At 43.1% G+C, this 17,872-nt stretch overlaps 1 protein-coding gene across 1 annotated transcript in view; it reads right to left on the bottom strand.

Annotated features, from left to right (window-relative positions):
- Positions 1-17,510, bottom strand: part of WDR1 (WD repeat domain 1) — a 29,448-nt gene extending 11,938 nt beyond the window's left edge. Inside the window, exons 1-4 of the mRNA XM_082238548.1 lie at positions 17,359-17,510; positions 16,693-16,814; positions 5,719-5,809; positions 1,858-2,005 (exon numbers count right to left, since the gene is read on the bottom strand). Of these exons, the coding sequence (XP_082094674.1) occupies positions 1,858-2,005; positions 5,719-5,809; positions 16,693-16,814; positions 17,359-17,374 (377 nt within the window). The 5' untranslated portion in view covers positions 17,375-17,510. The remainder of the gene's footprint in view (positions 1-1,857; positions 2,006-5,718; positions 5,810-16,692; positions 16,815-17,358) is intronic.
- Between the last annotated feature and the right edge of the window lie 362 nt (positions 17,511-17,872).

The raw sequence follows: 17,872 nt of genomic DNA, 5'->3' as shown, positions 1-17,872 counted from the left end.
GCATAAACAAATAATGTAACGAAATAGGGCACTTGCTTCATGTACTGATAGATAAAGGAGCAACACACTGTAGTATTTTTATTTATATACTCCTTTCCCTCATGCAGAGCAGTGCACATAAGGTAAAATGCAATATACCAACAATTAAAACACAATTGTAACAACTGAAATAACAAAAATATAATAAAAATCAGTCATCTGAAGCTACTTTGAATTATAGAGACTATTCCTATCATTTGAACACACAAGCCATGTCATACAAGAGCTGAACTGGCAAGAGTTTTATTTATAGTCATATCTTGGTTTTTGAACAGCTCAAATGTTTTAGCTCCCGAATGCCATAAACTCGGAAGTGACTGTTCCGGTTTGCAAACTATTTTTGGAAGCCGAACGTCCGACACAGCTTCCTATTGAGCGCAGGAAGCTCCTGCAGATAATCGGAAGCCGCACTTTGGTTTCCGAACGTTTTCAGAAGTTGAACTGACTTCCGGAATGGATTCTGTCTGAGAATCAAGGTACGACTGCACTGCCAAATAAGCAGTAATGGGCCTTATTTTCAGTGCGTTCCCTCCATCTATACTGACTGTAAGAACAAACTGCTGTTCTAGTTATGCGTGAACTCTAAGTGCCATACAAATATTCTGAGGAAAAGGATATAATAAACTTTTATTTATATCCCGCCCTCCCTGGCCGAAGTCAGGCTCAGGGCGGCTAACATTAGATATATAACATTGGTATAAAATCAAACAATAATTGAATTACCTCCTTAAAAAAGGTCAAAATCAAATTAAAGTCTAATTAGATGGCTTTCCGCAGGGTTAGGGTTGGGATCAGTAAGTGCTCATCGGCCCAACTGTTTACGCTGATCATATATGGGCCTGTGAGAATGCTGGGAGGCTTCTTTCATATTAGTTCTTATACAAAAAGAAAAGGGGAGTCAGGCTGAGCCTGGCGGAACAACTCCGTCTTGCAGGCCCTGTGGAAAGATGTCAAATCCCGCAGGGCCCTGATCTCTTGTGGCAGAGCATTCCATCAGCCCGGGGCCAAGGCCAAAAAGGCCCTGGCCCTGGTCGAGGCCCGGGATCTCCAAGGTGTTATTATTTGCATTACATTGTGAGGCTCCACTGAAGGGAAGAAAGAGGTTTTATGCCATCCCAAGGCATGGGATGAAACACAGTGTAAATATATTCACCTCAGACTACTCTGCGGCAGAACTGCAACCATGAAGGTGAAAGATCTCTGAAGAAGTGGTTGGCTGGAGCTTTGCTGAAGTGTGGGCTGAGGGGCATTTATTTCTATAGAACTGACTCTCTGTTTTGTTCTGTGCCGTGAGATGCCTGCGGCGGCGGCAGTAGCAGCCTTTCATTCCAGGGAGAAGCTCTACAAACTGGCCATTCTCCATCAAGATTATCAATGTTAATAATCTTAAATGCTCTTTAAGGATCAGGCTGAGCTTAAAAAGCGGCGGCAATGATGCTTGTACCTTTTAAGCAGTTTTCATGCCAACGCTTCCCTTCTCGTGCTGCATTCCAGGGCTTTGGAGAATAATTTTAAGAAGCCCTTTCAGTAGGAGGTGCTTGAATGCAGGTTTCCTTGGACTGTGGGATCCTTTACTGTGTCCAAGACTATAACACTAGGACCACTACACGTGTAAAACTCTTGCTACTGCTGCTCAAGGCCATTTAAAAACCCTCTGGCTTCCTTGCGGAAATGGTTTCCAAGAATGTGAGCTATTAAAAGATCTCTAGCTGTTAAATGATCAGCTATCAACTGTGAATCTGGAAATTAAAACACAAGAATAAGCCAAGTTCTCCTGCAGGAATGAGCAAAAAACATATACTTTGATTCTCTACTCACTTTTCCCTTCCTTCCCCAACAGCAGCAAGCCTCTTGCTATCTTCTGTCCATGCAATGTCTTTTATTTTTCCTGCAAATGGCTGGTATTCATACTTCAATAGATGTTCCTTCTGTGTGGTGTCCCAAATCCTTAGCTTCCCGGAAATATCTGTCACAGCACAGCAATACACACAGTCACCATTCCAGCAAGATGTAGTTGCCGCACGGCCATCACTTTGCCACATTCAAATCTTCAGGCATGCGAGAACTTACCAGTGTGCATGTTAGGAATGCTAAACTCTTTCTGCAAACCACAGTGACAATGACATGGCAACTATTATAAATGTTTTGTGGAGAAACTGCAGGTGTTTGATTGTGTTGCCTGAACATGCAATAAGCAAAACCAAGGATGTGGCAGAGGTCTCGCCTGCAACACTTCCTGGCATGTGATTAGCACAGAAAACCTTAAGAGGATTTAAGCATGTTCGACTGAACCACTTAGAGGCCTCTCTGTGAGTGGGGACCCTGACTTATTAGGGGATTACTGGGAGACTTTAAAATCCTCTTCAGACCTTTGCACTTATTGCACAAAGATCTGAAAAGCAGCCTGCGCACCTAGGGACACTCAGGCAGGGCTTAGGTGCACACCACTGCTCTTGGTTTTGCCTAGGAGATTTTCTATACCTTCTCCTGAAAACTTGACTGCAGGAAGAGCTTGGCAAGAATTATCTTTCCTTCCTCACCTTCCTCACCTTCTGCCTCCACTGAATCTCAGCCCCTCCCTTACACAGAAGGACAAGATAAATTCCAATCCATCCAACCCTCCATCTTTATACCTGACTTATATCTTTATACCCGAATCAAGATGCTAAGCTGTATTATCTAATTTTCAATTGCTTTTTACCTCTATTTTTTAAGAAGTGTTCATTTGTGTTTGCATTGTTCATAGGGCATGCATGCATTTCTTCATTTCTAAAGTCCCCTTTCAAAACCTCATTGGGACTATTATTTCTAAAATCATGCACCGAGTAACCAAAATGTGCTTGATTGTCCAAAGGCCTCTGCAAAAAACCCGGAAGAGCCATTGCAATTCAACACAGTATCTTTCTTGTTTGACAGTAGCTTGCTTAACCTCCTCCTTGGGTTTCCTGGTCTATGCAAGAGCTGTCTGCTAAAATGGAGGCCACGGCACTTGTTCGTGAAACCAAGGTTCTCATTTCCATATCCCTGTGCAGGCAGCATCTTGAAGTCTAATAAGGAGGTGGTCTCCAAGCTCTCCAGGGAGCTTGAAAGAATACTCAATAAATAAGAGTCATTTCTATCTCTCTCACGGTTTGGAGCTCAGTAGAGAAAGGCAGCAGTGCCTGCAAAGAACAGTATCTACCAAGATATTGTGTTTCCCATTAATCACTGGTTGCACAAATTCATACTATTCAAGAATAACCTCCACATTTAAAATAGCCAAATCTTCTGATTTTAGGTTTAAGTTAGACAATGGGGCTGCAAATGCCAGTAAGCCAAGACAGAATCCCAGAAGAATGGACACAATCCTCCTCCGTCCAATGGAGTGGAGGTGCACATGTATGAAGTCTTGCATGCTACAGCCATGTTTAAATCTTGTTTAGACCTTGGCTGAGAGTCCTGGAAAGCCTGATCCCTGCCTTGCAGGCCTTTTTCCACCTGGCCTGGACTGACTCCAGCTACAAAAGCCGAGGCTGCTGAACAGACTCTTGGACTGGAGTACTGTTTTTAGAGGGCTTTTGCTGCTGTTGTTGATATTAATTTTTTAATCTTTATTTTTAGATCTTCTTAACAATTTATGTTGAAATGGCTCAACTTTGCGTTGTGTACTTTTTGATACATTTTTTTGTTTATGACTACTTGTTAAGTTTCTAATTTTACATTTTTTTTCATGTTGCAAGCTGCCTTGAGCATGGTTTTAACTGTGGAAAGATAGCAAACAAACAAAATTCTCTATGTACAGCCATATTCAAAGGCATCTCACAATAGCATAACCAGCCAAGGCATTTGCACTTGCCAGGAATAAGAGGAGTCAAACTCTTCATGTTCTCAATGCTGTTGGAAAGCAGCAAAGCGCCTTTAACTGCTAGTGTGACTTCCAGTGACATCAGTGTAGGCTGGAGATCATTGCTGGAAGGCAATTCCTCTTCTTGATACAGTTGTCCTACCGGAAGTTGTGAAATGTATGGAGTTTGGGCAAAATCACACTTTCTATTCTCAATGTCTGTTGGTCCCTAGGATTGTGCTTGTTCAGAGGAAACTCAGTAAAAACCAATATACTATTTTTGGAAAAATGCTACTTCTTTATGGACTTCAAAGGAATTCATAAGAAACCACGTATCACTGATTAAAGTCTGTGATAATACAAAGTCAAATATTGCTGATGGGAACGAGGCCAGCTCAAAGCTTTCTTACCATGTTCACATGCTTCTAAACATTCATACAGTTTTAGCGTACAACTATCTTTGACATGGAAAATGCATTCTCCCCCCCAAAGCTTGCTTCTTCCTCAAGTTATTTTTCTGAGAATTTAGACTGCAAGTACCTTCAGCACAGGGATTCATCTACTTTTGCTTTCCACTGAAAATCACCATGCACAGGGTTATTATTAACTAAGCCTCAAATTTAGGTCTAGAGAGAGTTAAGATGCAGATCAAGTAAAGAGCAAGCTAGTATTAAGAAGCGCAAGAGACCACGTCTCTTGAAATTACGTCTCCCGTCCCCAGAGTATTGAATTTAAAATTAACTATATCCTGGGTATTGTGTGCTCTGTGATTCTACACAACTGCAAAATGTGTGAACCATGTTCTCTTTTGAAAGTTGGCCTTTCCATAAAAGCAAACTTCTAGCCATTGTGGTTGGGAATATGAGACTTAAAAGGTATATTGGCAGCACTGGCTTACTAGCCAAGGGGAGCAAGCAACAACTCTAACTTGTAGGAGGTGGAGCTTGGGTGCCCTGTTCCTCCCCCATGACCAGCTGCTTAATTTGCATAATTTATAGCGCTCACAGAATCCATTTTTAATGCTGAGTGTGCCCAGCACAGCTATGGCTATATTCACAACATCTGAGGCAGAACAGCTGAGAGTATTGCACTCCTGGGGAAATAGATGGGGCAAGGAGAAGAATTCCTGAAACTATATGCAAAAACACTTTGCAGGGTTTAAAACTCACATTCATGGCGGAAAATGGAAAACTGCTGTAGCTTTTGAAAAGTGACCTCAGTTTTAGAAGAAACAAGTTCTATCTGGAAACAAGTGCATAACCATTTCAAGGCGCAAATATTTATGTGTTGCTTTAGAGCAGTGGTAGCCAAGCTTGGCCCTCCAGCTGTTTTGGGACTATAACTCCCATCCTCCTTGACCACTGGTCCTGTTAGCTAGGGATGATGGCAGTTGTAGCCCCAAAACAGCTGGAGGGCCAAGTTTGGCCATGCCTGCTTTATAGTGTTTTCAAAGGACTTGAAATACATTCTCTTCTTGAAATCCTTATACTGTATCAATCTTGTAAGACGGTTATGTCTCACTATCCCAATATTGCAGATTGCAGGTGGGTGCTGTGGCCTGCCTACAACTATCGGGTGAATTTGTGGCAGACTCACGATTCAAACCAGAGACTTCCAGATTCATGCCTCAGTCTCTTAGCCCTCATAGTACCCTCTTAAGAGAGGCACATTCAATGCCAATAATTAAGCAATATTGTAGACCACAAGCCAATACTGAGGTAGGTACACTTCAGCCCACTGAAATCCCAAAATGGCATAGGATTTCCACCACAGATTATAAATGGACCCCATGTGGAGTAAAATTGGTAATAGCAAGATTGCTCTATGCAGACATGGATACTAGTAGAATACCATACCTCCAGATGCAATGTAGAAGCCGCTGGGAGCATACTTGGCAACAACAACTTGATGAGCATGTTCAGTGTAGATGTCAGCAATCGCTGGATTCTATAAGAGAGTTATATTTTCAAGTAAGTATTCAAGGAAGCTTCCCATCTGTTGCTCCTAGTCCCTCTCAACTGATAGAGAAGTCAGAAAAATTATCTGCTACTACCATGTTGAGAGAAGGGTTGAAACACGATGGACTTCAGCAGAAGCCCAGAGGTTGGTCCAAAAGAACAACCGGCAAGCATCCATTTTCAGCTCTGGGAACTCCCTTCCAATCAGAAGCCAGATTACTGGAACACAGCCCCACGGAGAGCTGCCATGTCACCAACACCTCACGATTAATGGTACTAGGGGATGCGTCAAGATCTAGCAAGATTATCAGGACAATGTTTTTCCGACTTTGAGTTTCTTGGTCAAGGCTACAGTCTCAGTGCCATACAGAGATTAAATGTTGGACTGACAGGTCTGAGAGTGCAGTACCAATGCCAGTGCTTCTGAATGACTAACCACTCTCCTGCTTAATTAAACAGGATTGCAAATTGGTTAAGCCAATGTCACAGTGTTGACACCCCTTCTGCCTTCCTAGAAGGAAGCATAAGCCTTGTGCAAGAAACATTGGCTACATGCAGTGACAAATTGTGACTGCTCTCTCTGGCCCCTCACTACACCAGACGGTACAGTGGCCTTTGTCCAAACTCTGCAGCGTGCCTGGGCTCCAAATATGGAATTAGTACGCTGAAGAAATGGAGAACAGGGAACATGCACAATAGGCAGCACAGACAGAAATGCAGCCTAGGAGCTCAAATAGAGGAAGGAAGGTTCCAATATTGCCACCTGTGTCACAGAAAATTTGACTGACTAGCCAGTGATATGGGGTGGAAATTTTCCAGAGAATTTCCCACTGCTGTGCTTTTCCGAAGAACATTTTCCAGTTTCAGAAGTGCATGGCTTCGTCATACTTCCCTTTTCAAAGTCTTCGAGAAAACCCACATCACTGAAGCCAAACAACAGTCACAATCTCACCAATGAGAGCTGCCAACTGTGTATTGTGGTTCAGCAATCTATGACTGAAGTTCGAACACCCAAGTCTTCCAAAACAGTCCAGATTTATCAAACCATTCACAATTGAGAGGATTCTGTTTGACAGGGTCTCCCATCCACCAAGCCTCCTCAGAAATTGTTTTTAAACACAGGTGGCTAAGCTGTGGACCTCCAGATGCTGTGAGGATGCAGCACCCAAGAGGCCCAGCCAGATTGGCCAATGATCAGGGATGATGAGAGTTGAAATCCAACATCATTTGGAAGACCAAAGGTATTTTAAACCTCTGATTTAAAAATTGAGGCAGGCATTGATTATTTTTTTTAAGTCTCAACTACAGAAGAGAGAAAAGCAAGGAAACTACTGGCCCGCTGTGCTGAAATCAAACATAGCCCCGCCACAGGAAAGAGCAATTTCCCAATTTATAAAAATTATGATATTTCACAGATGTATTGTAAGTAGCCATTACAAAGGAAGGAAGCAATTACAAGCACAGTCCCAATACTACTGTCTGGACTGCAGGCAGCATCTGGCTGCTTTCTGCAGACGTAAAGCAAGCCCACTGCCCAGCATATGAGGCTGGAGTCGGCCAAAAATATTTGGCACCCGAGATGGACCCCAAAAAGGCGGAAGGAAAGAAGGGGTGAGGAACAGGGGGAGGGGAGGGGGGGAGAAATATTGACATTGGGATCTGCTACCCTGGTCGATCCTGCTGCCTGAGGCAGTTGCCTCACCTTGCCTCACGGGTGGGCCGGCCCAGTATGAGGCACATATGAATCTTCAACAGGTGCAAAGTACAGAATCATGAAATTGTAGAGTTGGAAGGGACCCCCAGGGTCATCATCCAACCCCCGAAATGCAGGAGTTGGAACTGCTAAAACTGCTTTATAAAAATAGGTTTTCTAATCAAATTTATTAATAATGCCTAGCATTGTAAGAACTGACAGAACTACAGGCAGAAAAGCAGTCTCAGCAGGAATCACATCTCTAAAGCACAGTTGTCACCAACATCTTCATGTTCCTTTTGTTTTTAATATGAGGAAATGGAGTCAGAATTCCAATGAATCAGCAGCACAGTGCTGAGTATCTCTCAAGGTTCACGTATGGAAATTTAACACAATCTGCCCAGTCCACACACACAGCTTGCTAGCTATATAACAAAGATACCCAAGTTCTATTGCTATAATATATGCCGCTATCAATTTCAAATAATGATGCTTTACATCTCTGTATGGAACAATTATCTTATTTTATTTATTAGACTTACTGGTATATACCACCCTTTAGTTCTCAGTTTAGTGAGCAGTTAAGTTGACAGTCAGAGGAAGAGAAGGATTTGCTGAGGCAAGAGGGGACAAATCTGTGGTTTGATGACGCACAGTGACAAGTCTACTGTCATTATCAAATCAAATGAATGCATTGGATTTGGGCACCAGATCACACCAAGCCAAAGCTCAGGCTGCCAAAATATTAAAACATTTCTGGATGCAATTCCATGTAATATCAGACAAGCCCCATGACTCGATACAGTACTTTTAAAATGGGTCTTGCTCAGTGCTATTGTCATAGAAAAAGAGGTGCCAGAACTCACCATGAACTTGTTCTCTTATAACGGCAATGGCGCCCACCTGAGAGGTGCTGGAACTGAGTTTCAGCGAGTTCTGGCTGAAAAAAGCCCTGGTCTTGATGACCCACTTCTCTGCTGCAGCCTTCAGTGGTTAATTATACATTGAGCTGTAGAAATGATGTTGTGATCTGGGTTTGGTTTTGTTTAAACTTATGCTAGGTTATTGTGTTATTTCTGTGCTGACTGTAATATTCACATGACATGAATGCTTTATTTGTTTTAAATTATATTTGTCTGCATTTTGTAAACCACTTTGGGAAGATCTTCATAAAAGCTGGTTGTAAATCAATAAAATAAATATCGTTATGACATTACAGGAGCCAATATTAAGCACCAAGAGGGCCCTAGAAGTAATCCAGGATTTTGGTCAAGTGGCAGGCTTTAAATTGAATAAATTGAAAACTAAGGTTTTGGAGAAAAATTTGACGCCGATAGAGAAAGAGAGATTTCAGAAAGAGACAGACTTAACATTAGTAAAGAAGGTAAAATACTTGGGGGTGAATATGACATCCAAGAATGTGAACTTATTTAAAGATAATTATGAGAAATGCTGGTCAGAGATGAAAAAAGATCTAGAAATTTGGACGAATCTGAAGCTTTCCTTGCTGGGTCGAATTGCTGTCATTAAGATGAATGTATTGCCGAGAATGTTATTTTTATTCCAATTGTTGCAAATCATTGATAAGATGGACTGCTTCAAGAAGTGGCAAAGAGATATATCTAGATTTGTCTGGCAGGGCAAAAAGCCCAGAATAAAATTTAAGATTCTTACGGATGCTAAAGACAGAGGGGGGTTTGCCCTGCCAGACTTAAAACTTTATTATGAGGCAGCAGCTTTTTGCTGGCTGAAGGAATGGCTACTTCTTGAGAATACAGATGTTTTGGATCTTGAAGGGTATGACAACATATTTGGGTGGCATGCATATTTATGGTATGGCAAGGTAAAAGCACATAAGGCATTTAAAAACCATATTGTTAGGAAAGCACTGTTTAATGTCTGGACAAGGTACAAAGACTTTCTGGAGAGTAAAACCCCAAGGTGGCTATCACCTATGGAAGCGAAAGCTTTGAAAAAACTCAACATGGAGGCTAAATGGCCAAAATACTGGGAAAATTTAGAACAGGAAGGTGACAAATTGAAATTGCAGAGTTATGACAAACTTAAAGAGAAGGTGCGAGACTGGTTACATTATTTTCAAATAAGAGAGGTTTATAACTTGGACAAAAAAATTGGTTTCCAGGTGGAAAAATCAAAGTTAGAAACAGAATTGTTAGAACCCAAGGCTAAGATACTTTCAAAAATGTATAATCTGCTGTTGAAATGGAATACTGAGGAAGAAACGGTAAAATCTGCAATGATAAAATGGGCACAAGATATAGGACATAATATTATGTTTGCTGACTGAGAGAAGTTGTGGACCACCGGGATTAAATTTACGGCATGTAATGCCCTAAGAGAGAATATTATGAAAATGATGTACAGGTGGTACATGACTCCAGTCAAGTTTGCAAAAATATATCATCTGCCCGATAACAAATGCTGGAAATGTAAAGAAACTGAAGGTACATTCTTTCACCTTTGGTGGACGTGCCCAAGGATTAAGGCCTTCTGGGAAATGATATATAATGAACTGAAAAAGGTATTTAAATATACTTTCCCGAAGAAACTAGAGGCCTTTCTCCTGGGCATAGTTGGCCAATCGGTGTCAAAGAAGGATAGAACTTATTTTATGTATGCTACAGCAGCAGCAAGAATTCTCATCGCAAAGCATTGGAAGACACAAGACCTACCCACCTTGGAAGAATGGCAGATGCAGTTAATAGACTATATGGAGATGGCGGAAATGACTGGCAGAATCCGAGACCAGGGAGAAGAGTCGGTGGAAGAAGATTGGAGGAAATTTAAAATTTATTTGCAGAAATATTGTAAAATTTTTGAATGTTGAGGACATTGAAATGAATCGCAGGGGTTATAGCAACAAGGTAAAATGTAAGATTGGATTAATAATAGATTAATAGGACATGAATTTGCTGAACCAACTTCTAAAAGGGATACAAAAGTGGGAGACGTGAGGAAGTCAGGAAAATAAGTTAACTAAAGAGGAGAAATCAAGAACGAGGGAATTTTTATCTTTTTTTCCTTTTTCTTTCATACGTGTTTTTTCCTATTTCTTTTTGTGTGTTTAATGTCTGTATTTTTGTATTTTATAACTTTGTATCTTTTATGTTTTTTTGCTTTTTCTATTTTTCTAAAGTTTTTATTGTCAAAACTTAATAAAATATTATAAAAAAGTAAATCAATAAAATAAAGAGTTCACCCACAGGAAGCGTTAATGTCCCAAGGAGAAAGGGGCAGGCAGCCTCGGGGGAAAAGTGGAGAGGAGCCCAAGAAAGAACATGGGGACATGGTTAAGGGAAACAAGTCACGGTCATGGCTATAACTTGCCAAGTTGGCTTGTTTCTCTACAGCAGTGGTGGCTACTTCAGATGCTGTTGGACCTTCCAACTCACACTGAACCCAGACAGCATGGCTGACTCGGATGGAGGAATTGAGGGGAAGCTCATCAATGCAGCAGAGGAAACCAAACAGGAAGGGGTAGCTAATGCCACATATTCTTCGCAGAAACTTACAGCTAGGCCTATCGCTCAACATCCAAAAAACCAAAGTGCTGCACCAACAAGCACAAAAGCCCTCTGCAGCACCACAAATCAAACTCAATGGTGTAACGTTGGAAACTGTTGATCACTTCTCGTACCTGGGCAGTTATCTTTCCACAAGGGCCATCACTGATGCCGAAATCCAGCACTGCTTGAGCTCTGCAAGAGTGCAGAGTGTTTGAGGACTGGGACATTCACAGGGAAACCAAAATGCTTGTTTACCTTTGTAAACTATTGTACTACCAACCTTACTGTTTTGCTTGTGAAGCACAGACTACCTATGCCATCTCCAACTCTTCGAAAGATTCCATTAACGGTGTCTCCAAAATTTTTTACATATCACTTGGGAAGACAGTCAAATGTCAGTGTACTGGAAGAAGCAAAGATCACCAGTGTCGAAGCAGTGATTCTTCAGTATCAACATCAACTTGTTTGGATGCCTGATTATCGTCTTCCAAAGCAATTACTCTATTCTGAACTTAAAAATGGAAAGCGTAATGCTGGTGTTGACACAAAAGAGGTTTAAAGACTCTCTCAAGGTAAATCTAAAAAAATGTAGTATAAGCACCAATAATTGGGAAACCCTAGTCTGTGAGTGCTCCAGTTGAAGTCTTTATAAAAGGTGTCATGGACTTTGAAGACAATCAAACTCAGGACAAAAGGGAGAAACTGGTTAAGAGGAGGGCATGTTTGGCAAACCTCACCAACATCAACTCCCACCTGGAAACCAATGTTCCCACTGTGGAAGGACTTGTGGATCCAGAACTGGCCTCCACAGTCATCCACGGACACACCGCTAAGATCGTGTTCATGGAAGACACTCTTACTTGGCTACGAGTGGTCGCCAAAGAGGAAGCCACGGAAGACAGAATCGTGACTCAAGATGAACTTATCAGATGGAGAACTGGGCCCAAACTAACAAAATGAATTTCAATAGGGACATTTAGGCAGGAAGAACCACCTGCACAAAAGCAGGCTTGTTTTTTCCTGCTCTGGAGGGTAGGACTTGAACCAGCGGCTTCAAGTTACAAGAAATGAGATTCTGACTAAACATCAGGAAAGACTTTCTAACAGTAAGAGCTGTCCGGCAGTGCAATGGACTCCCTGGGGAGGTGGTGGACTCTCCATCCCTGGAGGTTTTTAAGCAGAGATTGGATGGCCACCTGTCATGGATGCTTGAGCTGAGATTCCTGTATTACAGGGGGCTGGGCTAGATGACCCTGGGGGCTCTTCCAATGCTTACAATCCTACAATTCTAAACTAACCACAATTTGTCTGGATTCAGAAGTAAAGAAACTCTGAAATGCAGCATGGGCGGGGAGAGGAGCTCAGCATTTGACTGCTGTCTCTGCTATTAGATGCATGCACTTCCAACCTTGGTTAGTCATCATCTACTCTGACCTAGTTCAGATGCAGATGTAAAGCAGAGAAGAAATCCTGCACCCAGCGCTCCACACTTGAGGGGAGGATGCTTAAAGCTTCCAGATAAGTTTTTTTTGTGGGGAAGGGGCAGCAGTTTACCTTTCAAACAAACCAGGCTCAAACCATGGTTTTAGAATCTGGCTTACTTATAGACTCAAAGAACCGTAGAGTTGAATTAATGGTTAGAACCACAGATTAATGTGCAGCTGAAGCCTTTTCTGAAGTCACAGTGGAAGTTTTCACTGTCCTCTTCTCATATGTGGTACAAAAACTCCTAAGTCCAACACAAGTCATTTTTGAGCACCTTAACCACTGCTCAGGGTGATGATCTGAACCAGGATCCCCCTCTCTGCCTCAGACTTGTCGAACGACTTCTTCTCCCCCCACTCCCCTTTGCCTCTGACCACCTCTCCTTAGAAGCGGGAAGGGGAGCCAATGGATTCAAAACATTCATGAGATCTCCACATCTTAAAACCATCTACCCGTGAGCTTTCATAAGAAACACCAACTGACCACGAAGGACTACAAACAAATACCCTAGCAAAATTTCCACCTATCCTATCCTACCATAGCTGCCGTTTCCAGAAGGAGAAAAAGAAAATATTACTGATTAGGCCAAGACTTCTAAGAAGTGAAATATCTTCTTTGTTGTTTAAGTCAACACCTTATTTGAAGGCTAGTATTAAGGCTACAATAATGTCCTCTTTCTGTTGAGCAAGAGGCAGCACACAAGCACATGCAAGAGAATCCCACTTTACAAGTCACCGAAACCAGTTAAGATACCAGGAACTCTCTGAAAGCAATAGTTAGGATTCTTATGAAAAGAAAAAAAGATTAGCTGAATCCTAGAACACACATCCTGCTATGGAGTCCTCCAATTCGCAGTCTATTCTTTTGGAAGACTGAAACCAGAGATACCTGCAACAGCCAGCGACTGGCTCTGTAACTTAGTGCAGGCAGAGGAGGCCACAGAAGTAAAATATTCATGCAACTGGGAACTCCAGTGTTACAGTTGCCCTCATGGAGCTTTCTAGTACTCTTTTAGAACTTTAATGGGGTGCACAGAAACATCTGAATTGTTGATTATGGAAGAGACGAAAGCATAAGGAGCTTGATGGTTATCAAGCTGAAAACTTGCTTATGATAGTTTATAATCTGCCACTCTCTGTTAGTGGAATGACTCAACATTCTAAGATTTCCTGAATGTTTTTCTTCTGGGGTCCCCAAACCTGTGCCCTTTGACATATGTATGCTCAGGAGGTGCCAGTCTGCAGACCCTGGCTAGGAGCAACGGGTCACAGCATACAAGCCAGTGAGCTCCTCAGGGTGAAGGAGCATCCATTCCTTGAAGACCCCAAGACACGTCTGTGTCTTGCATTACGAAGTAACCTAGGTATGTGAGAGGAACCCAATCACTTGAGCATACCACAAATACACTCAGCCTGCAAAATTTAAAAGGGTTTCATTGGGAAGAAGTCAAAGAGACCAGAGGGAAAAGAAGAATAAACCAACATTACAAATCCAGGTAAACTATGAGTAGTAGGAAAGGCTTGTAGCTTCTGTTGGCAGCCATAGGTGAAAGACAAAGGGGAAGAAACACATTCTATAGTTAGTCTTCTGCGCCCAGGTGGCTTTGAGAAACAGCGTCCCCAGCAAAGCCAATGGGTTTCATTGCACTAGGCTTCTGGGACAAGTTGCCAACACACAGTAAAGCCCTTTGAGCACATTCTGGGAAGCTGAGAGATGAGCAATGAGGAAACTATTCAGCTTCTCTTCTAGACCAAATCCAGCAAGAGGTTTGCTCAGCCTATCGATTCAAGTGGGAGGGAGGGCCTGACAGTAAGTCAGAAGGAAGGAAGGTATGGGAGAATAGAGAGGACGCACCTTAAAACATGGCATTGTTGCACGCAAGGAGAATTTTATGGATTTGTTGGCTTAAGAAGAGATACTGGCTTAGCAGTCAACTGTAGGCAGAATGCCTCTTCTTCCACATTCTCAGATAGCTACCATAGGTTAAGTAACGAATAAGTTCTTTACTAAAAGAACAAAAGTCCACAGTGCTCCTGGCTGGAAGTTGTTTGGAAAAGTCCCACCAAAAGAAAACCTACAGAAAGACTCTAAAATAATTTAGCAGAAATCAGCTTCCTCAGCGAGGAAGTGCAAAGAAGGGAGAAAGAGCCTCGCCTTCCCCAGCCTCAATCAAGTCCAGCTGAGCAAGTAGCCTCTCCCAGCTGGGAAGAGAGAAGAAGAGTTCAGGGATTTTAAAAAAACCATTTTATAAGTTCTGTGTCTTTGTTTCTCAATTTGATCCTTTTATGTGGTTTTGTATGTATTGTGGTATTTTATGCATTTTGACTTGCACTTATTTTTATTGATCACAGTTCAATAATTATTGTAATTGTTGAGAGTGAATTTGTTTAATTATTATTTGCTGAGGGTTAATTTTATTGTGTACTATTATATTCTAATAGAATGACTTACATCAAATAAAGTGATATTCAACAATCTATTTTAAAGTTATGTTTTATTATGACTTTTTGTATTGGATCACATTATTATAAGGTGTGTGTTCTTTGTTGCATGTTTTGTTGCTGTAAATCGCCTTGTGTATAGCAACATAGAAAGGCTGTATACAAAATAAATGTGAAATGTAATGAGTAACACAACTCTTATTCCTGCATGATCCTCATCTGTGTCACTAGCTAGCTGTGCCAGGAGACCCACCTGTTGCAAAGTATAATAGAGATAAAATTCTCCATGTTCTGGGGAGGGTCTGGTCCACGAATCCTCAGGCATGTAGCCTCAATTATGTCACAACCAGGCCCTCCTGCTCCTATCTATGCACAATACAAACATCTGTTGCCCAAGTTATATGTCTGGCCACTCATGTTTATTAGGCAGTGGTTTCAACTGGTCAACAATTCCCCCTCCCCACCCCTAGATTTTGTAGTGAGCCAAGATTTTTGATGACCAGCACCACAGCCCTCCTCCTACAGGGGGTTTGCAGGGTCTTGTCTGATGCCACACTTCACCTGTTGCTGGGGAACAACTGGGAAGAGCGCTGCTGTGCTCATGTTCCACCAGCCTCCCATAGGCATCCATCTGACCACCAAAACAGCACACCAGACTAGATCGGCCTTTGGTCTGGCTCAGTAGGTCTCTCCTTATGTTCTTATGGCCATATCTTAAAAGTTTTGCCTAATGTATTTCTAGTTTCTAGAATGTGGATGCCAACACTTGAAATTAAAGTGACTCCCATGACTAGTGTTTTTCCTAAAACAGGAAATATAAGCAATCACATGTCCAACTCCCCACATGAGTTCTGTACCAGTAATCCAAACCACATTAAAAACTCCAGTGTAACAAATTGCTACATTGTTTTCAGTGATACAAGAGAGAAAGATGAATTTCCCCATTTGTTACCAAAACTAAAAAGTTTGGTTCACCATATTCAAGATCTGTCACACAGAAGTATTAAAGCGCCAATAAATATGTAAGAGATAGATCTCAGTAGACTGTGAAAAGCTCTGAAAGACAATTCCACATTGTAGGTACTACAACACAAATGCTCTACTTTTAATCATAGCTCTAAGGTATCCAGAACTGCTTACTACAATCCTGTCCTAAGACAGTAAGCAAAGAAAGTATTTTGCAACTATAGTCCTACCTCATGGTTATAACTTAAAAAGGGAGTGATTTTTGACTACTAATTAGGTTCCAAATATGAAAATATTCTCATACAAATCACAGATATTCCCATGAAGCAAAGAGACACATTGGATTTGAGTGATGCTGTTCACCAGATTAGGGAAAACACAACAGGAGAAAAGAAATACCCTTTAATTTCTATAGGATGTTTTCATACATTCAACATTCTATAAGCTTTCCATATTTACTTCGGTACTGAAAAATACTTCACTGATCTCTTCCCCCCACACCACTTTTATTTGTATTTTAAGGGATTTCTTGTTTATTTAAACATGCTGCCCTTTATCATGTTAGATTTCAGGGCGTTTCCACATGCAGCCTCAACATCTCTCTGGTTATTCTCAGCTCCTGTGAGTCATTCTGCTTTCACTCCAATGCCCTCCTAAATTGTCACAGATCCCTGACCTCAATAGAACAGCAAAGGAGAAGCATTAAGGCTTGAAAAGAAAACCATCAGTAAGAATCAATGTAAAAATGAGGGTACATTACATCAATGTTGCGGATGATGACACATTTTCCATTCGTGTACAGAAAGTTATTGCCCTTTGGATCTCCCCCAATGATCTTGGAGACGCCTCTCTCAACCTGCGGGAGACTGGCGAACACTTTTTCTACAAATGGGGGGGGGGGGAGAGAAAAAGACACACCTATTAACAACGGGAGGCCAGCAAGAAACAAGAGCGCAAACAACTCCAGATATACATTTGCTATTTGACCTGTTGCTGAATGCTAAGTGGGGAAATTGCACTGGGGGGGGGAGACTGGGGGGGGGGGAAGACTCCCCGACCAGATAAAAGACCCCCCGCCTCCTAACTTGGTCAACTGCAAAGGGAAGGTTGCAAGGAGAAAAATGCCCTGGGCACCGCCGCTGCTTGCGAAGGCGCTTTGCCTGCGAGGGGCTGGATGGCGCCCCTCCTCCGGGGTAAATGCCCCCCTCCTCTCCCTCGACCCCCCCCCTCCCGCCCGGGGAGGCTGCAGCAACGTGGCCCCGAATGACAGGAGAAAAAGCGAGCCCAGGCACCGCGCGGGCAAATGGGCGCTGCTCCTCGCCCTCCTCCTCGCGAGGAGCAGCAGCAGGAGGAAGCAGCAGCAGCTGCAGCAGCGCCGCTTGCAGGCATTGCACACGGGCGGGGGGGGGTCTCTCTGTCTACTCACTCAGCTCATGTGGCATCGCTGCTGCTGCTGCCTCGGATCCGCGAAGGGCCAAGGTGGGGGGGGGGGCGGGCGGGCAAGAGGGGGGCGCACAATCCGCTTCGCAGCGCTGCAAATTCCCTCCCGCGGCGGCGGCGGCGGCGACGTCCCCTCCCAGCTGCACGAACCAGGAAGCGCCCGCCCGCCCGCGCAGCTTTTCGCCCTCTCCCCCTGGCTTTGACCATATATAGTCAACTCTGCTCGAGCCGCGGCGCCGCGCGCGGGGAGGAGCGGCTTCCAGCTGACGGCGACGCTGCTGCTAGAGCCCGCCCGACCCGGAAATGCCGCCGAGCGGGAGGCGCCCAAGCCCGCCAAGCCCCGCCCCCTCCGGAGCCAGACCTGCGCGGCGGGCTGGCGTCACCGCGTGCGTGGCGTGCGTGGCCTGATCGGGCGACGGGCGCGCAGAGATACGGCGCGGGGAAAAGAGCAAGAGGGGTGCATGGGCCGGATTGCTTTTCTTGCTGTAAATTTCTCTCTC

Source organism: Podarcis vaucheri, assembly GCF_965113315.1.
Source record: "Podarcis vaucheri genome assembly, chromosome: 9".
NCBI classification, from domain to species: Eukaryota; Metazoa; Chordata; class Lepidosauria; order Squamata; family Lacertidae; genus Podarcis; species Podarcis vaucheri.
The sequence above is the reverse complement of the archived record's forward strand: the minus strand, read 5'-3'. Positions and strand labels throughout refer to the sequence as shown.